At 37.0% G+C, this 21,270-nt stretch overlaps 1 protein-coding gene across 3 annotated transcripts in view; it reads left to right on the top strand.

Moving 5' to 3' along the window:
• TUBGCP3 (tubulin gamma complex component 3) overlaps positions 1–21,270 on the top strand; it is a 46,272-nt gene that overhangs the window by 15,431 nt on the left and 9,571 nt on the right. For 2 of the 3 annotated variants that reach the window (XM_085215358.1, XM_010728538.4), the window contains exons 5-14: positions 180–397; positions 4,748–4,920; positions 7,293–7,411; positions 10,772–10,897; positions 14,272–14,340; positions 15,429–15,561; positions 16,549–16,715; positions 17,224–17,334; positions 17,709–17,817; positions 19,944–20,133. In XM_085215358.1, coding sequence (XP_085071484.1) covers positions 180–397; positions 4,748–4,920; positions 7,293–7,411; positions 10,772–10,897; positions 14,272–14,340; positions 15,429–15,561; positions 16,549–16,715; positions 17,224–17,334; positions 17,709–17,817; positions 19,944–20,133 — 1,415 coding nt within the window. The remainder of the gene's footprint in view (positions 1–179; positions 398–4,747; positions 4,921–7,292; positions 7,412–10,771; positions 10,898–14,271; positions 14,341–15,428; positions 15,562–16,548; positions 16,716–17,223; positions 17,335–17,708; positions 17,818–19,943; positions 20,134–21,270) is intronic. The other variant, XM_085215350.1, reaches the window with a different exon arrangement.

Below are 21,270 nucleotides of genomic sequence, written 5' to 3' on the forward strand. Positions count from 1 at the left end.
CTAGAGGGACTTTCCCTTACAGTCAGGGACTTGCTCTTTTGTCTTAATTGTAACAAAATTATTTTGTTTGCATAATCATAATCTTCAGTTCTTTTTTGTATTCTTGACTGTTGCAGTGCAATTAAGACATGACTTATGACCATTCACATCTCTTTCCTTTTTTCCAAATCACTTTTCAGGTGTCAAGTTATGCCACACTTTTTGCTCAAGCTTTGCCACGGGATGCTCACTCGACTCCCTATTACTATGCCAGACCTCAGAGCCTTCCACTGAATTACCAAGACCGCAGTGCTCAGTCTGCCCAGAGTTCTGGCAGCATGGGGAGCAGTGGGATCAGCAGCATCAACTTGTATGCCCTAAATGGCCCAACGCCAACTCCACAGTCACTCCTTCCGGGGTAAATTAAGCCTTTCTGTTTGATAGATAGGTTTGGGGAAGACTGGCAACGAGCTGTTTATTCTTCCTTCTCGAGTTTTTTTTGGTTTTATTTTGTTCCTCCCCTTCCCACCACCCCTGCCCCCCATTTTCTCTGGTTGTATCTCTTTGGGAATTCCTCTGTAGGTGGAAGAGTTCTTCAGCTGGAAATTTCTGAATGTCAGGTGCTGTTATATGACGATCTGAAACTGTAATTGGCTGGCCAAGTTTATTTATTCATAAGCTTAAGTGCCTGTTGTGCAACTGATGCTTTACTGAACCTACTCTTGGATTCTAATGCCAAATCTTGTCTTAAATATCTTAGTTTTCTGAAATCCTTTAAAACCACTTTTATTATTCTTCTGTTAAAAAAAAAAAAAAAACTCCTTAAGAGTTTAAGAGTTCTTCTCAGGCAAGTTCCTTTTACAGAGTGAGTGTTTCTCTGCCAGTGCTGAAATAGTAAACTTGATGTTTACCATTTTCAAGTCAAGATCTGGCTCTTAGGCATGTTCTCAGCGACTTGGGTGCTATATTAAAACAGTGTTGCACCTTGAGTGGACAAGTTTTCTTGCTTGTTCTTATCTACCCAGGCCTAAAGTTTGAGCTTGAAGTGCAATTATCTTTCCTAGTATTTACATTTTTACCATCCAATATACTACTGAACAGGCCAGTGAGACTGACATCTCACAGAATCATAGAATGACCTGGATTGAAAAGGACCGCAACGATCATCTAGTTTCAGGTGCCCCGCTATGTGCAAGTTTGCCAACCACCAGACCAGGCTGCCCAGAGCCACATCCAGCCTGGCCTTGCATGCCTCCAGGGATGGGGCATCCACAACAGTCTTGGGCAACTGAACTCTTCAGAGAAAGTAACACTGAGCAAAAGAAGTAGTACTAAGTTAGCTATGACTGTTTCATCTAATGTGTTAAATTGAAAGGTAGACTAACCTTTTAATCAGTTTACATCTCTGAATCTCAGGACAGGAATTTGAGCTGTTTGGTGACTTCTTGCATATGTTATGTACACACAGCAGGAAGTGACGGAGAAACTTGGGGAGACAAAGCTTCTTTCAGCTTTTCTTCCTAACGTGTTAGATTGACCTGATCTAGCAGCAAAAGACCCACTCAGCTGCTTACTTACAGCCCCAACTCCTCACAGCAGGACAACAGGAAGAGAAGTTGTGGTTTGAAGTAAAGGCAGTTTAACATGTGAATCAAAGCTGTAAGTGCAAGCAAAGCAAAATATTTATTTAATGCCCCATGGGGAGACAGATGCTTACTCACTTTCTGCAAAGTAGGTAACAGTTCCTTGAGAAGACAAACGACAAAACCAGCAATGTTGAGTCATCGTCTTTCTCCTGATGTTTGCTTGCTCAGCATATCATGTTCTATGAAATATCCCTTTGGTTGGTTTGGATTCATCGTCTTCATTGTGTCCCCTCCCAGCTTCTTATGTACTCTCAGCCTACACAGATAAGAGAGGTGGGGGACAGTGGGTTGAAGGAGGGCAAAAAAAAAAAATTCCCCAAATGCTTAATGCAGTGCAAGCACTGCTCAGTAACAGTAAAAAAAAAAAAAAAAAAAAAAAAAAAAAAAAAAAAAAAAGCATTAATTAGATTTATGATTAGCATAAATCCATAACACAGCACCACACATGTTGTTATGATGAAAATAGACTCCATCCTAACCAGACTTACTGAAGCTGGAAATACTGAGCCTGTCGTACACTATTGAGCCATCCTAGCAGCAGTGGGGATGTATATAGTGCTTTGCATAAATACAACAAATAAATGAAGGCGAAATTTACGTTTTTATTCCAAGATGAAAATTATGTTATAGTGTGTTAGTTATCTTTCATACTGTATGTTTTATGGTGATTGAAGGTAAAACTAACAGTTAGCTCTTCAGCAGTAAGAGATTCTTCTTAGCCTTTCAGATGGCTTTTAATATTTCTGATTCATAGTGGCTACTTGCTAAGGAGGCTAACAAGAAGATTTGAAAAGGGAAGTCTTGTAGAGCTTTTGGTAAAGACACAGAATAGGTGGATTCTTTTCTGTCATGTCAGCTCAGGATTTCAGGTGAAATTTGTTTTTTGAGTACAGCATACTAAGCTGACTTAATAGGCAGTACACATCATTGATAGATGAAGTCTTTTCTAAAATGTTCAAATTTGCAGATATTGATTACTGTTATGATTGCATGTTCATCAAAACGTGATGTTTTTCACGATAAAGGAAAAGTGTTTATGGGTACTTTCAAGATAACTAGAAATAGCAGTAGAAAACTGTTCAAAAGAAGTGAGATTTTATTTGGATCCTGCAATTACTGAGATGTCTGTGCCAGTGTCCTTTTGCTGCAAATTCTTTTTTCCTGATGACTTACAAGTTTGCTGGCAGCAGAATCTATAGACTAAGTCCTTCTGTGTTGAGTGGAACTCTGATCTTTATACTTCTTTCCCATGCATGCATTATTACTGCTTCCTCTTGTATGGTATTTGACCAATGACCAAATCTATCAGTGTTTCTTCTGTGTGACATCACTGGTATTTGCATATCATTATTTTTTTGCTTCATCTTTTATGGTTTAATTCACTGGAGTGTTCTTTGATTTGATTGGATGAAAGGCAGGAGAATTCTAAAGAATTTGTTAAAGATGTGCAGTTCAATTTTAAGTTTTTCTGGGCTAGCAAATCTTCCAGACCCCTCTTGATGACTCATACAGCTAGTTAGAGAAAATGTTAGAGACTATTGTAATGTCTCCTGGGTTACAAGGGGAAGGGATTTTCCCTTGCAAATAAGGGTTTCTATTTGATTCCTTATTAAGATGAAAGGAGAGTGGAATAAGTCCTATCTTGGGAAATATATACTTTAATCTTTAGGTGGTTATATAACAATCCCATTGCTATTACAAATTGTTTATTTAAAAAAACCCAAAAAACTACTTCATAACTGACGAGGATTGTTGTTAATGTAAGGTCTTACCCAATGGTAATGAGCAGTATTGTTTATACCAATGTCTTAGAGATAATGGCCTATTCATATTTATAAGAATAAGAACTCCATATTTAGATTCAAGTCGACAGAAATCCTTTAACTGGTTTTAACATCAGTTTAGTATCCTTGGACATCTGATAAATGGTTTAGATTTGTGTCAAAATAGATTATCTGTGTGGGATTTTGTGATGACGGAACCAACTTTTCATCTAAATCCCAGGAATTTATACAAACCGGGGGAAGAGCTCCTGGAGAGCAGCCCTGCAGAGAAGGACTTGGGGCTCCTGGTAGATGAGAAGCTGGACATGAGCCAGCAGTGTGCGCTTGCAGCCTGGAAGGCCAACTGTGTTCTGGGCTGTATTAAAAAAGGGGTGGCCAGTGGGGAGAGGGAGGTGATTGTCCTCCTCTACCCTGCTCTTGTGAGTCCCCATCTGGAGTACTATGTCCAAGCCTGGGGCCTCCAGTACAGGAAGGATGTGGAGCTCTTGGAGTGGGTCCAGAGGAAGGCCACTAAGATGGTCAGAGGGCTGGAGCACCTCTGCTATGAGGAAAGGTTGAGGGAACTGGGCTTGTTTAGCTTGGAGAAGAGAAGGCTCCGGGGAGACCTCATTGTGGCCTTCCAGTACTTGGAGGGAGCATATGAACAGGAAAAAAACGGCTGTTTACGAGGGTGGATTGTGATAGGACAAGGGGGAAATGGTTTTAAACTGAGATGGGGGTGGTTTAGGTTAGATATTAGGAGGAAGTTTTTCACCCAGAGGGTGGTGATGCACTGGAACAGGTTGCCCAAGGAGGTTGTGGATGCCCCATCCCTTCAAGGCCAGGCTGGATGCGGCTCTGGGCAGCCTGGTCTGGTGATTGGTGACCCTGCACATAGCAGGGGGTTGAAACTGGGTGATAATTGTGGTCCTTTTCAACCCAGGCCATTCTATGATTCTATGATTACCATTTTATAGCAATTTCACTGTTCTCTCCATAGGCCTGTAGCTAGTTAGCTGGGCAACCCAAATCAGGTTACTGTGTGCACCATGTTGCCTTTTGTTTCTTGATGTACCTTCTTTTTGAACCATAACAGACTAATTTTAGTGTAGTATGTTGAGGCTTTGAAAATGCTGAACGTAACACAGTTGCTGTGTTTTGGAGGCTTTGTTCTTGTTCATTAGTTACAATCAAGTTGAGTTCTGTGCATGGCCTTACCATGAATTTTGGTGCAATGAGTGGGGAAGCAGAGTCATTCCTTGCTCTCAAGCTAAGGGCATCTTTTATAACTTGCATATCCCAAACTAGTTGATGACTATAGAGTCAAAGTTTTGAAGATATTTCTTTTTGTCCTTTTAGACAATCCTATCAAGCTCCTGGTGTTGGAGATTGCCTCCGTCAGCAACTAGGGTCACGTCTTGCCTGGACTCTAACTGCAAGCCAGCCTTCTTTACAAAGCACTACCTCAAAAGGCTTTTCAAATGCTGTCTCACGTGGCGTGCCAAGGTCAAGGCGAGAAGGAGATACAAGTGGTAAGCACAGATGTGTCTGATAAAGTTAGCTTTCTACAACTGAAATAATTTTGTTATTAATAGGCACCAGCATTTTTAAAATGCTTTTGAAACAGCTTTATAGCATGTTGAATGTTACAAAGAGCTTTTCTAAAATGTATTTTATAGAAAGATAGAAGTAAATATGCAATAGAGTAGTCTATGTGGCCTCAGTATCTTTGATTGGTTTTAATTTGTTTTTCCCATATTTGGTTTGATAAGGTATTTTGGTCTTCTGACAAGATTGTGACTTTGTTGCAATGTTTGTCAGAATCCAGTGATCATAGCTGCATTCTTGGTCATTCTAGTGTAGATGAAAAGATGCTATGCTTTTAGGAAGTCAGAAGAGCAGATCAAATAGAACTTGCTGAAATACAGTGAATCATTTGTGATTTTCAAATTGTATTGTTTGTATTTCAAAACCTGTATTTCAAAACTTGAAACTGTGCATTAGGATATAGAACTTTTAATCCTATTTTATTCTTTTAAATTAGTATGGTGTTTATAGTGATTTTAATTGAAGAAGTTACTAAAAATCTTGTCAATAAAATTAAAAATAGATAAATTTTACCAGTTTAGTCCTTTAAGTGGCCATAAACTTGAAACTGATGTCTAAAGGATGTATTCTGAACTTACAGAAGTGTAATTGAGGATAAACTGTTTAGCAGATCATCTCTGAGGCAACTGCTGTGGAAGTTTCAACCCACTCTACTTTTACTATAAAAATGGGAGACTTTTCTGAGTAAGAGAGTTAATAGTAGATGTCATCCTACATTACTACTGTTCTCTGGCAAAAAAAAAAAGAAAAAAGAAATATTATTTTTTTTTTGTTTAATAACTCTTCTATAAAAAATCATAAGTAGTCACAATAGTCTATCTACCAGCCTCTGCTGAACTTGTCAAATATGTTAAAATGCAGCTGAGTTCTTAACTACTAACAGGACACAAAGCAAATAGAACAAACAGAGTTGCACTGTTGTAGATGAGGGTGAGATTTGACAGCTAAAACCAAATTAACAGTACTGTTGATGTGGAAGGGAATGGATGCACTTTTTCTCTCTCTCAAATCTAGACCTGCCTCCTACTTTTGCTGTACTGATTGCTGCAAAGAGCAGTAGAGACTTACTTCACTGAACTGGTCAACCACAACTCTTGATTGTGGAACAGGTAGAAGGACCAGCAGTTCTTTTACATCTAGTCACTTCCTGAACTAGTAGAACTGCACTCAGAATGTGTAAGGCTGTTTTCAAGAAGATACATTTCAAGAAGATACATTTCTGTGAATATCTTTTCTTCTAATTAAAGGGTTTTTCTTCTTTTAAAGTTGTTTGCTGTAGGTTATTGATACACAGACAGTATAGACGGGAGCTTTGCTGTACTATTTACAGTTTCACTAAGAGTTCCTAAAAGAGAAGAGCCACACTTGGGCACCTCTTGAGGTTATGAAAGAAATTTTAGTTTTGAAGAGCTCCTTAAGGCAATGGCTACTTTTGTTAAAAGAGGAATGCTTTTTTTTTGTTGTTGCTTTTATTCTGGGTAGGTGGATCTATTTGAAAGGTAAAGTCATGAGGATAAGAGTGCCGTCAAATCTGGGAGAACAGTGTTGTAACATCTCAGTTTCTGGATGGTCTGGATAGTTGAAATTGCTTCATTCTTGCTGTCTTAAGTGAAGTCAAGAAAAGAGATAATGCTTTATAGCCCAGAAGAGGTGGAATAGTTTCAGTGGCCTGTATAACATCTTTCTCAATCTGTTATTTCTTTTAAATCTCAAATGTAATCTAATCTCCAACTGTAGATATGAGCCAGAAGACAGAATGAATGCTGGGATAGCAAAAGCTTTACTAAATCAAAGATTCACAAACAATACTGTTTTCTGCTGGTCATCTCTGTAGCTGTTACACAGTTGACAGACTGATTTTTATTCACCTTTTTACACTGAACAGCGACATTCAACATTGCAAGACACTTTTAAATAAGCAAATTCTGAATTAACTTTCATATTCTCTAAGCTACAGATTATTCTTGTAAGACCCAGTTAAGTACTTCAGCTGTTCTAAGAAGCTTACTTCAGAACTTGCATTGTTGATTGGATCAGAAAAGATAACAAGTTTAAAACTTGCTGAAGTAGTTGTTAAAGTATAACATACTACCTGACCCGATACAGGTACTGGGGAGTTCTTGGCTTTCCTTTCACTTTGTTGGATTATATGTCTTTTAAAAACTCTTCACAAGCTTTTTTTTTTTTTTTTTTTTTTTTTTGGCTGAGTGTCTACATAAATTTTTAAAGTTGTGATCAAATTGAATGTAATTTTCCTGGCAAATCTAAGCACTTTTTTTCTTTTTTTCCTTTCTAGGCTCTGTTGAGATAACTGAAGCAAACCTTGTAAGAGATGTTTTGTATGTCTTCCAGGGAATAGATGGCAAAAACATCAAAATGTGCAATTCTGAAAATTGCTATAAAGTTGAGGGGAAGGTACTGTATGGGGATTTGTGTTTTTTATGTTAGAAGACAGATGTTTAGGGGAAGAATAGCCGTTTAGTTTTAACAGAGTAATTTCAAGTATTATTAAGCAACCTTCTGTTTTCAGTCAAACCAAGTTCTTGCTTTATGCATTCAGATGGATGGAAGGAAAGTCACCATCAAACAAATGCAGGGGCAGTATGGAGTGAAATTAACATTTTGGGTTTTTTTTTGTTTTGTTTTGTTTTGGGGTGTTTTTTTTTTTTTTTTTTTGAGGAGGAAATTCAGGTGGTTCAAGTCCATGTGGGTTTTTACCTACTTTCTCTTCTATATCCAAAAGCAAAGACATGGAATTCTGTTTTTTTGTATTACGGCATGTTTGAAAGAACATGTCTTTTACTGTTAGTGTATTGCCTACTCTAAATAATTACACTCAGAAATAAGCACACAAATAGTGTCATTATTATAATGGATAAGTGTAATATCAGAGTTGAAAAGTGAAAAAAAAAAATATTGTGAAATCAGGACTTTGGAATTATTTTTGGCTGCTTTCTCCTGGCTGCCGAGTGAATGAGCGAGATTAGGGAACAGCTGTCATAGTGAAGACTGAAAGTTCTCGTGTGTTTCTGTATCAGAAGGCAACATAAATGTACCAATAGAAATTAAAAAATCATGACTGAACTTAGTTCCCAAAAGAAACCTGCATTTTCTAAGTTGTTCAGAGGTAGTATCAGGCCAACAATTTCTAACTGCTAAGATAGACTCAAAATATTAAGCCAGTACAAAGACTCCTAAGTTATGGCTTAATTTGAGGACTTTTGTCATCATTTGCCCTCCTCAGTATATAAAAAATTAATGTAAAGTAGATGCAGGCTTTTGACCACATTTTTGTTGATCTAAGACTAAGAGCTGTGATACAGAATGGATCCTAGGCAGCCACTTGACCTTTTGGACTTGGTTGCAAGTTACAGGGGTTCAGATGAGGTCATGCAGTTGGCTCTAGCTGCTTTAACATCTTATTCAGTGTTTAGAGGGTACTGCATCACAATTCAATTTCAGCTCACTAATTGCTTTTCACATTCTTGTTCAAATGGAAAGACGATGTCTCCAAATCTCACTTGCATTAAGAGCACATACGATACGATTGTAAAAGTGTTGGGAACTATGTTTGGGCCGTTTCATGTCCAACAGCACAGTAGACTTATGTTAATGTTGATGATATCAGAACTGTCTTTTTTTTTTCTCTGTAATAATTGCAAAAATTGGCATATCTCATTGTTCCTCCCATAGGTTTGTAATGACATTTAGGGCCGCTTAGGGGAATGGAAACCTTATATTCATTTAAATCTTGTTAATAAATTGATTAAGGATGTCATGTTTTAAACCTGCAGATGCTGCAAAATTTCTAATTCCTCAGCACTTGCACTATGATAATTATATTCCGTATCTAATTTAGATTATATATGGCAAAGGAAAGATAGGGCAACAGGTTTTTTAAAGGAACATAGAGAAAATGTAACGAGTGATCACAAAATTAGTGCTACGGATTTTACCACTTTTCTGCATGAATTCCACATCGCATAGGCTAGTTTGGGGTGAACAACTGTGTTACTTCAAACCCCTAGTTCTATTAACTCTGGGATTTGGATTATTCGAGTCCTTTGTGGTCAATAATGCTGCTTCCTTAGAGCTTTGTGTCTTTATCTGGCTTTGTTTTAATTGTGAAGTCAATTGTCTTCCCTCCTTTGTTGCAATTACACTGAGCTACAGTGAAGACTGAATGGGTAGAGCTGCAGCTGGTGCTTAATGATGAACAAGGACCAGCAATGTCGTACTTACTCTAGTTGTGTTGACTGCTTGTTAAGAAAAAAAAAAAGTCAAAACATGTAATTTTCCCATAGCTGCACAATTTTGTCTAAACAGAGAATGGAAGCAATCTTCTATTTAAAAATGTTTGTAACATGCAGTCATTTTCCAGACAGTAACATACTTGCCAAGCTGTTGATTCTTACTTGAATGTTTTCTAATGTCAGCCTTAATATTAGATCTGTTGATGACATTCAGCACTGTATAGGCTGAAAGCTTCTGATTAGTTCTAACAGATACAAATATAATAACAGTAAGCCAATTTTGCTCGTTCCTCATTTGATTTCTGTGGATATGTAATTGTGTTTAATGTTTGTCAACCATTCTAACTGTGGAATTCTAAATAGTTCTTATTGCATGTTGTAGCTGTGGGCAGCATTTCTTTGTGTGTTGAACCATACTTGTTTGGGCTTGAATTTATTCTTTAGAAATTGTTCAGGCAGTTGAAGCCGTGTTTGCATGGCTAAACAAGAAAGCTAAGGACTGAACTCTGGTCTTACTATCAACTGAGCTAGATGTTCATCAGTCTGTTAGCTTGTTAGTGCTCTTCCTTGCTTGTGTTTGGACTGTTCCAGGTGGCTCTCAAAGACAAAATTCTCTGTTAAGATAAGATGGGCCTAAGTGTTGTGGGTGAAAGTCAATCTCTGCTTCTTGGCCTAATGGATAAGTCATATTCTTTGTTTTCTTTTGTCAAAATTTTTAAAACTTGATTACATGTGTTCTTTGGTAATGTGACAAAATGGGGTAGAAGCACATCTCAAGCAAGAACAAGAGGAGAAGGCAGTGCCCTCAGTGATGGTGACTGAAGGAAGAACTGTATTGTTTCAGGAAATAAACTATTAGTGGTAGTTAAATAGACTGCAGGGAACTAAAGCAAGCTTGCAACGTGGTGTGAGACACTTGGTAAAAGAAAAGTAGAAGCAATGTAGAAGAGCTCAGATGCACATGATTAAATATCATGTAAAAGCTGTTACTGGTGGATCTAACTTAAACTTGGAATTCTGATTCATAAGTTTTGGTTTCTGATACCTACTCTGGCACTGGATTATTTATATTCTATTAAAGATTTATTTCACATGTAGTAGTAACTAATTATTTTCTCTAGGTTTCTTCACTTGTTTCAGTCACTGGCAGCTTTTTTGGAGACTCAGTATTTTTATTCTTGATTTTCAGGATAAGATGAAGTGTGATACTAGATCACCTTTTTGTTACTGTCATAATTGCTGACTGTAAAAAGAATGTGTGAATACTGCAAGATTAAGATTCCCAAAAAGGAAGATCCCAAAGTTGCCAGTAATTTATTTGTTGCTGTTGTCTTTCCATAGGTTACGTGCATTTACTTAATGCTGATTACATAGCTGTCTGGTTTTTGGTACTGTCCTTGCAGTAAAAGTTAAAAGTATGAGTTACTGAATTGGCTTGTTTTATGAGAAGGACTTTAGGGAAGAAATGAGCTAGCATGCTTTGACTTCAACTTACAAGATATTGTTTCTGTTAATTTTGTAGGTGAGCTTGTCCAAATCTCTCAGAGACACCACAAGCAGACTTGCAGAGTTGGGATGGCTGCATAATAAAATAAGAAAATACACAGACCAAAGGAGTTTGGATCGTGCGTTTGGACTCGTGGGTCAGGTATGTCCACTGAAAACAATTGATTTTGCTACAGTATTTTGGTCTTATTTCCTTAGAAACTACTGAGTAAAATGCAAAACTAGAATGATGGGTAAACTTCAGAGAATTCATGGCTTGGATCCTTCATCCTTCAATTTACTCATTTTATGGACTGCCACTGTTGGTGTGGGTCAAAGGGAAGGGAATGTTGCAGGAAGGTTTCTTGTATAGAATCCTTTTTTTGTTTTTTCATCTCACTTTTTTACTGAAGTTCTTATGCATGTTTACAAACAAAAACATTGCTTAAATGAGATGATGTTGTTTCTGAACTAATCACTCTTTCAGTTGTTAAGGTGACCTGTGAGGAGACGCTCTTGTCTTGCCAGCTAATGTTGATGGTCGTGTGTTAATACTAATTAACTCTACATAAAAATGCAAATATCCCATTATCGTCTGCCCTTTCTTTTGAATACAACATCAAAAGAATGTCAATTTTTGTTTTTATAGGTTTCATCATCATGATTTGTAGTCTACAGTAACTTCACAGCTGCTGTAATACCCAAAACCACATTTACTGCTAAGGCATTCTCGTTTCCTCTCACTTGCTTCCTCTGTAAAACTGGATATTATCCCTTCTGAGTCGACAGAAATGTTGTCCTTGCCTCTAGCCATTACATCCTACCTAATCTGCAAAGAAATTGAAGTGCTTCTCCCTTCAATCTAATTTTTCTTAAGAGGTCAGTAGAGATACTGTAGTGCTTCCTACTATTCTAATGTTTTATTCTGTTCCCTTCTGTCTCTTATTCTAAGTAATCCTTTTAGCTACAAATACATATTTTCTAGTGATCCAGTGCTGATTTCCATGTTTTATAAAGTAGAGTTACTGTATATACGTTTCCTTCAGACTCTCCACCTTTTATATGGGTGAAGTTTTTAATTATTTTCCTAGTAGCTCTATATTTATGCTTATTTTCCCTGTCTCTGCCTTTAATCTACAAGCTTACAGCAAGGGGAGAACTTTAATTCTTCAGTGTATATAAATATTCAATATCTTGGCTACCACTTGTAGTTTCAGGTGATCAGAAGAGGGCTGTGCGGATAGCTAGATGAATCTGCATAGCTCTAATGCTGTTAATTTTGCTCAAGGCAAATACTTGCCTCATTTTTAGTGCTTAAGTATACAAATAAAAACATTTCTACTCCACTGTCAGTATCTGGGCAAAAAGTATATTCTGTTGCTCTTCATTGCTAATACAGCTGACAATTTCAGGTGCTGCACACTGTGCTTTAAGAATTTATGCACAAGAATGCTTTGTGCTTTTCAAAGCTTCATTTGCTTACTATTTTAAAAGAATGCTTGTCTAAACACATGTTTAAACAACATGTAAGATGAGATGTACGTAGAATGAGATGACTGTTTTTACCAGAGAAAATACCAGGAATAACAGTTATTGAAGTAGAGGTGTATCTATGTACTGCACTTCAGTGTTTGCTGCTTAATATGTAAGTTTTACTTAGTCTTCAGAAATCATTGGCAATGAAATGAAACTTGCCTTGTATTTTGACATTTTGCCCATTTGAAAAAAATATCCATTTAGTAGCAGGCATTTAAAATGTTTTCTCTTCAGCAGGCATTCTCTATCTTTCCTGAGCTGTCTTGCTGCAGACTAAATCAGAATTCATAGAATCACAGAATGGCCTGTGTTGAAAAGGATCACAGTGATCATCTAGTTTCAATCCCCTGCTTGTGCAGGTCACCAACCACCAGACCAGGCTGCCCAGAGCCACATCCAGCCTGGCCTTGCATGCCTCCAGGGATGGGGCATCCACAACCTAATTCTAGGATAGTGTCCAGTTCCATGACATTTTGGGAAACAAACATCTGTGATTTTCAATGCTGAAATTGGCATCGAATGTAAATTTTCACTTTAAAGTCAGTGATACTGTTTTCAGTTTTTATGTGCACTTGCAGTGCGTGCAGATGTTTCATTGGAGGCTCTACTCTGCCCTCTGTCTTGACAAATGCTGCTTAAATGGGTTTCAAAATGTACTGAAGAAGCAAGTGAGAAGAAATGAAAAGTGCAATTACACATAAGGGGATTTCATTTTGCCCTTCAGTATCCTTGGAATAAAATGAATTTTGTATTGCTTTCTAACTGATAAAGTAGAGCTGAAGAAAGGAAGGCTTTTTCTTCAATAAAGCATACAATAGCAAGATTCATGTTTGTTGGTTTTTTTTTATCATTGTATTTTATTTCCCTAGGACTCTTAGTGTCTTAGTTGGTAGGCATTTTGTCAGGAAAGAAGATTTATTTTTTGCTTGTTCTTGTAGTAATGGTTTATGGATTATACATTTTTTAATGAATAAATATTTTACTTGAAGCTCTTGGGTTCATGTGAGGTGGTTTTATTTTTTCTTTTTTTTTTCACATTACTTAAAATGAGTAATTCTTAATTGTTAAAATATCGAGAGCATCCCCTTTTTTTTTTTTTTTTTTTTTCCCCAAAAGTGCTTAAAGTCCAAATTTTTCATCTTGGTCCAAAATTGAGGTGTATTGTTACTTCAGTTTTAGAAAATGTTGCACTGATGTTTTCAGTTTACAGGCTAGGCTAAGAACAAAAATAACAAACAAATTACCTGAAACTCCCAAACTGTGGGGCATTATCCATTACGAAATGAGTATTCCTTCAAGAACTATCTTAAAATAATCTTTATATATTTATACTTCAGTAACCTGAAGTAGCTTTGCTTAGAGTTGTTATACAGAGAACAGTCTTTTCTTTAGTTCTGACCTGTTAACTTTTGCACTTTCTTCAAGTTTCTTTGTGTATTCTCAGTATTAAATATTTCCTTTATGTGAAGGGAAAAATCATCTATAGCTGTCAATGGGTAAAAGGACAGAAACTTGGATTATTCAGTACAGCAGCACTTAATGGGAGTATTCCTTTATGACTATTGTGTTTTCTTGTTTATGCCATGATCTATACAATACACATAACGATAGCTGTCTAACTTCTGTGTTCCTTTATTAGAGGCCTTTTCGAAATTGAAATTGTACTCTTCATTACTTAATGCCTCTTACATAATTTAAAAAAAATCTTCTGGGTTAAGTTTTGCTTTGCACTCCCTATGGTAATGATTAATGTTGTCATTGCGATGATAATACAGGCACACTGTCGTCTGACTTCGTTCTTGGAAAAAGATTTCACTTCTCTAGTGGAAGCACTCACATGTAGCCAGTTTTCTAACACTCAGCATATGTGGTGAAACTTTTAGCTCAGTTCCTTTAAGGAAACTTAACTACCTTCACAGTAGGATGGTAGAATAAAAAGGGCTGTCTACTTTAAACCAGAAAGATGTTTCCTGACAGTTTTTCCTTTTCTTTCTCTTACAGAGTTTTTGTGCAGCCTTACATCAGGAACTCAAAGAATACTACCGACTTCTGTCTGTTTTGCATTCTCAGGTAAACTGAATGGTTCTTAGTTAGCTTATTCAGACAGTGTAAAACAAAGCAACTCCTAAAGGTTCATGTAGCTGTCCTTTTTAGAGCAGGAAGGATGTACAACAGATGCTATTGAAAGTAGATGCAGTACTCTGTAACTTGTACATTACTTACTCTTTGGATGTAGATATTCATAAATATTTTTCTCTCAGAAATTTGACGTTTTTTGTGAGCAAGAAATGTAGCAGGTGTTCCTAAGCCTCTGTCCCTTTTTGCTTCACTTTTGTCAGTTTCATCTTGTGTGATGTTTCTGTCATTCAAATTCCAAATGGCATGGCACATCTTTGAGAAAGGAGAAAAATGTTCTTTCTGTATTTCAAGCAGCTTGTAGCTTAGAAGCTAGGAACAAGGAGAGTTCTTTAACATTTATAACTTTTGAACACTTGTCATTATTACTTCTTGTATTTTTTTCTGGCTGCCATCCTGTTAATCTTTTAGTAATTATTTCCTGTTCTGTCCATAATATCTTTGATTTGGTTTGCTGTAGCTTTATTATAATTTCCAAAATTTTTCCACCGTGAAAAGATTTGATTTCTTTGAAACACAGCTTTCAGACCTCTTTACCCTTCCTGCTTTCAAATAAATGATGGCTTTGGTGGGAGAAGGTGCATATGATGGAAAAAGGAAGGTTCTAGTGCCACTCACTTGGGTTGACCACAGTGAGTAGCCAAGCTCTTATTCTGCTTCTCACTCAGTCGTGTTTCTTGGAAGGTGGTGAGAAAATGGAAGCACAGCAAAAACATAATTGAATTAGTAATGGTTTGACAGGAAAGCAGAAGCTTTGTGCAGAAGCAAAAGAAAAGGAATAATTCATCCACTACTTTCCATCAGCAGGCAGATGTCCAGTCCCTTCCTGTAAAGCAGGGCTCAGTGTGCTTGGGAAGACAAATGCTATCACAATGAACTTTTTTCTGCTTTCCCCACTCTGTTCTCTGAGCTTTTATTAGTAAAATGTTAATTACAGAACAAAAACTATGAAACACCATTTCATGCTTCAGTGCTTGCCAGTTTTGTTCCTTGATACGTCTGTCTATTTCTTATTTGATCAGCTCCAATTGGAAGATGATCAGGGTGTAAATTTGGGACTTGAGAGCAGCTTAACACTTCGTCGTCTTCTCGTCTGGACATATGATCCTAAAATAAGGTTAAAGACCCTTGCAGCACTTGTTGATCACTGTCAAGGTCTGTTTAATGTTCATCTAACACTTTTGGGAAAGAAATTTAACTTCTGAGTGGTTGTGCCTGCTAACTGTGGATATCACTAACATTGCTATTATATTTTTCTGAAAATTTTGAGTAGCTCATCTTCTGGAGTATCTCTTTTTCTTACTTCAAGCAGAAAACTGATGAATTAGAATGCTGTATAGATGCACTTAAATGTCTTACTAGGACATGCTTAAAATATCCTTCAAATTTTAGGGACATACCTTTGACACTGTTTTCAATTATTTAATTTTAGTTATCTTTCAGAGAATATTGTACTGTGGTCTACTAACACTACAAAATGACTAGATCAGCCTTTTCACTGGGTCTAAGTATTTTTCTATGCAAGCTGACATATGGGAGCAATTTGCAACTTGTCTGCAGATTGATGTGAAACAGCCAAACTTCCCTGATCTGAAAGAAGTATGTGGTAGTGATCCACAAGGAAGAGCTGGGAAGTGGTGTTGAAGTTGTTCAGAACTTGGTCACTAACCAACCTAGGCCTGTACTGCAAGGAACTGTAGAGGAGACTGTAACTGAGAGGAGAAAAGATACTTTTGTGTTTATGTATGCACACAGAACAGCTGAGAGAAACAAGTACAAGATAGAAAGAAAATAAATACTATAGCTTCTCCAACACTCTTCTGACTGATGTGGTTGGAAAGAAAGGAAGCATCAAGTCATCCTTTGTGGGTGATCTGATTCTGTAAATTTTACGTTACTGCAAACTACTGTATACCAGACAGAATGCCACATCTTAACACTTCAGTGAGATTAATCATTCATGCCTTAAAACCTAAGCATTCCCAGTCAATACTAAAAAATTTACTTTATGTACATTTTAGAAGTGTATTCAATAAGCTCTCAGTGACATGAGACTAGTTAAAATTGATGGCTGTTGAATTTAATTGTGGAGTATTTTAATTCCTTCTTACATTTCTGTCTCTTTCCCCTATGACCTTACAGGAAGAAAAGGTGGTGAACTAGCTTCAGCTGTTCATGCCTATACTAAAACAGGAGATCCCTACATGAGATCTCTGGTTCAGCACATTCTTGGCCTGGTATCCCATCCTGTACTGAATTTTCTTTATCGATGGATTTATGATGGAGAGCTGGAGGATACATACCATGAGGTAATATATAAGAAATATATTATCTTTGTTCATTTGCTTTATGGAAGCCTGTAGGAAGAGGAGAACTGAAGAAGTAAATTGTGATATAAACATATTAAATAAGTAATGTATACAGTTACAACATGAAATGTGACTCTGCTTAATGAATTCAGTATTAGTGTGATGTCCTGAGGTTGCAGTGATACAATGTGTTGTCGTCAATAAATCGTATCCTGGATCTATTTATAGATGCAAAATAATGGATTAATGATAAATTCTCTCTTCTGAACAAAGCATCATCTCTGTATCCTCCTGCTTAGGAGCAGTAGTAATGTATACAGAGTCCTTTGTAACTATTTAGAATGAATATTCTACTTAGAGTACCTCTTGTTATCTCTAGCCTCATAAGTATCTTTGCTTTGTCAGATGAGTTGGAACAGCTGATAGTTGCAGAGTTCCTCTAGAAATCCTGTAGTTATTCTATGGCTCACATTCTTCTTTTGTTTTTAATATTTATTTCAATCTACAGTTCTTTGTAGCTTCAGATCCTACAGTTAAAACTGACCGGTTGTGGCATGACAAGTACACTTTGAGGAAGTCGATGATCCCTTCTTTTATTACAATGGAACAATCAAAAAAGGTATACGTTTAAAAATGAATCTTGAGATGATTTGTTGGCCTGTGCTGCTATTTAGATAGTTAGTAAGAAAATGGAGACCAAAGTTAAGAGTAGGTATTCGTCTTAAAAATAACTAAATAGAATTATGTACCAAGGAGGACTAAGGACTGTTTCAGGGTTTTTATTTTTTGCAATTTTCTAACTAGTAGTCTTTGTTTAAGGAGATTTTGAGTGTTTGTCACTGGAGTTCTGGGTTGCTATGGTGGAGATTGCGAAGCTAAGAGTGAAGAAAGATGACAATAAATTATTACTGTGGTGATTGTGGGTGGACTTTTTGTTAACTTTTACCTAACATGCAAGTGACTATTGAATTACTAATAATCTCTTGTTTTTAGGTCCTCCTAATAGGAAAATCCATAAACTTCTTGCATCAAGTTTGTCATGATCAAACTCCATCCACAAAGATGATTGCTGTGGCTAAATCTGCAGAATCTTCGAAAGGTGGTAGGGTATCAGTGTTGCTCAACTTCTTCCCTTTCAACTGAGCTCTGTGCAGTATGTGGCTTAGACTATAAACTCACACTTTAGATAACGAGATGGGAAGGAGTACAAAAGTCCCATCTGCCTTTAAAATGCAGGGTTTTTTTTTTTACTGGTTAATTGCATTTTACAGAACATGTATGGAGATGCATGTGTATAATTTTCTTAATTTGATGGATTTGCTGGATGGTTATTAATGTACTGAGCTTCTGAATGAATCCAGGCATGATCAGCCTGCTTTTAGCTGGCTTTAAGTTGGAGAAGTAGGATGAGAGCAGGCATATTCTTGAGTGTTGCTATGAGAATTTAGAGTTTGAAACTTCTCATCAAATACACATCACATGATTTCATAATAATAATAATAATTAATTCTGTGATTAAAAAAAGGTAATTAAAAATCCATTATTTGTAAGTAAGGGAATGAGCAGTAAAATGAGCAAGACAGAAGTTTGTCTGTAAATGCATTCTACCACGATAGTATGTTAAATTAAAGTTGAATATGTGGGATGCTAGTAAAATTGTTTTTGAAGACTTTAAAATTGGTTTGTCTGCTACTGACCATTAAACCAAATTAAGGTTAATTTCAGAACTTCCTCAGAGTATTTATTGCTAATTCTTACTATTTAGAAGAGATTCCAGTTTTAATGTATATGGCATTTATGGTAATTCTGTGGTAGCATATTCTTTACAAAAAGGATAGAGGTACAATTTTCATATTGAGCACAGTGTTGTCTTTCACAAATATCTGTAAATTCTTTACGTATGTTTGTACTTGGTGTCCTTTGGAGAGCTTCATAGCTTACTGAGAATTTGGAAACCTCAGTGTGCCATTGAACCAGACTCAGAGACAAAGAATCAAAGAATGGCTTGGGTTGGAAGGGACCCCAAGGATCATCATGTTCCAACTGCCTGCAGCAGGCAAGGCTCCAGATCTGATATTAGACCAGGCTGCCCAGGGCCCCATCCAACCTTGTCTTGAATGCCTCCAGGGATGGAACATCCACAGCCTCTCTGGGCAGCCTGTTTCAGCACCTCACCACTCTCTGTGTAAAGGACTTCCCCCTGACATCCAATCTAAACCTTCCCTCCTTGAGCTTAAAACCATTCCTACTTGTCCTATCACTGTCTACTCTTGCAAAAGGTGATAGGACTTTGTGAAGTTTGCCTCATTAAAGAGTGAATTCTTGTTAGAATCATTTTTTTGTTTACTAAGCTTAAAAGCAGTTTAGTAGTTGAGGTTGAATCTCAGCAGAGCAGCATGTGAAACTTGGTTCTAACTTTTCATATCTGCAGCACAGATTGCAACTAATTCTTGAACAGACAGTGTGCTGTTTTGATACATGGACCTCTGGTCTACCTTTTAGAGCAACTGCTGTAGAATGAAAAACTGATGAAAATGAGAGTGTATCCTTTAATGCTGAGGAAGGCCTGATAGTTCATCATCCAATATTTGGAGTTTTGCTGAAAGAAGCTATGTTACTTTTGCTATCTAATAGGAGCTTTATTGCAGTCCCTTTCTTATAGCTATAGAAAAGAGTGAAATACACTGCCTACTAAACAGCTATGTCTTACTTTCCAGTCCCAAATTGCTGTACAGCAAAGTGTTTCTGACTGTCCCCCAGATAATGCGAGCATATTCCCTCATCTCTTGTTCTGATGTATCTGTGGAAACTCTTTTCTGTTGGATGTTTTGACTGATTCTTTGAATGTTTCTTTCTTCTACCCTTAAATGGGACTCCTAATTTAGATCCGTCCCCAACAAAGATTTTCCCAATCTGTACTTTTTGATCTCCTTCAAATGATTTCATTCTGTAAACTGCCATACTTCAGCAAACTAAAGGAAAATTCACTTTCTGTGTAGTAGTGATGATGTAATATGAGCTCGGAAGGTACAGGCTAGGTACATGTTAAAAGTAATATTGTTGAAGTATGGGCTGCTTTAGACTTGCTTTCACTTTGGCTATACCTAATGCCTAATATAGTGGATCAAAATAAATAGCAATTCTTCTGCTTGTACATTTCAATTTCAAAGCTTGTTTGCCTCATTTTTTGGAAAAATACAAATTTAATTCTGATTTATTGCTTTTTAGCTGCTGATTTGTTCACGGATCTGGAAAATGCATTTCAAGAGAAAATTGATGCAGCTTATTTTGAGACCAGCAAATACCTGTTGGATGTTCTCAATAAGAAGTACAATTTACTGGAACACATGCAGGCCATGAGGCGTTACTTACTACTTGGTCAAGGAGACTTTATCAGACATTTAATGGATTTGCTCAAGTAAGAATAAGAAGGGTAATTATGGTGAATTTCTGATGCTCCCAAGCGTGCATGATCAGTACTATTTTGCTGTCAGAAGATGACGCTTTAATTATTACTCAAGGGTTTACCTGAACAACTTTGAAATCCTATTTTGAACCCGAGGGCTGAAGGTGGGAAGTACATTCAATATTATTTTATAGTGTCTTGAAAAGCTACACTTTTCATTGAGCCTGTGGGAGGCCCAGGAGTGTTTATACTTTGCTTGCTCCTGTCAGCAAGTTTAAGCAACAAAGTTCAGTTTCTGGAGCTCCTGACACCTCTAATTAGTATTGCTCTGATTGTTATTTTGGATGCATTTGGTCTAAAACATCCTTAATTCCTTTCTATTTTATTTAATTGATGCCTCACCAATCTCTGTTTTAAGCATTCAAGAGTACCTAGAAGTTTAAGTTCATAAAGTGAATTTGCAAGCTGGCTGCTTTTACACGCGGGTGCTACTTAGTCTACCAGAAATGTCCTTAACAAAGCTTTCCTTTGTTATGAAAGGCAGGCTTTTTAATAAAGCTTCCATGAACTTCTTTGTACATAACCTTGCTTTTTTATGTGGAAAATAGTGTGAAGCAGAACAAGCTTGGTGCATGAGAGATGAGAGTCATCATTATATTTGAGACAGAAGTAGAGAGGGGCTTTCCAGCACTGATCATGGGGGAGAGGATTGCAAAGCTTGCATGTTGTTGTCCTTGGAAGGTTGCATGGAGGGAGTGGGTTTGTGTGCTTCTGTCAGCAGTTCTAGGGCTACGAGGTGCCTATCAGTAAGTGTCTCAAAACAGTGAAACAGCTTTTGTGGTTTGATGTGTTGATGAATTAATTTGCCTCATTTTAGATACAAATGCAACTGAGATTTCTGAATTGTTCTCATAGCAGTGCTAGTGATTTGAAATGACTGGCATTGAATCAGGATAATCTTATTCCTCATGCTGATGCTCAGATGTATAGCTGCACATATATAAACAGTTATAAATATTTTGCTCATTGATTTTCTTTGTGGTTAAGACGGGAAGAGGAACATAAGAGGTTTAGAATTTTCAGGAAATTATTTCACTGCATGCTGCAGTTACCAGTTGCTGCTGCAGACTATCTAAGAAGTCTGCCATG

This window comes from Meleagris gallopavo, chromosome 1 (assembly GCF_905368555.1).
Source record: "Meleagris gallopavo chromosome 1, MGAL_WU_HG_1.1, whole genome shotgun sequence".
NCBI classification, from domain to species: Eukaryota; Metazoa; Chordata; class Aves; order Galliformes; family Phasianidae; genus Meleagris; species Meleagris gallopavo.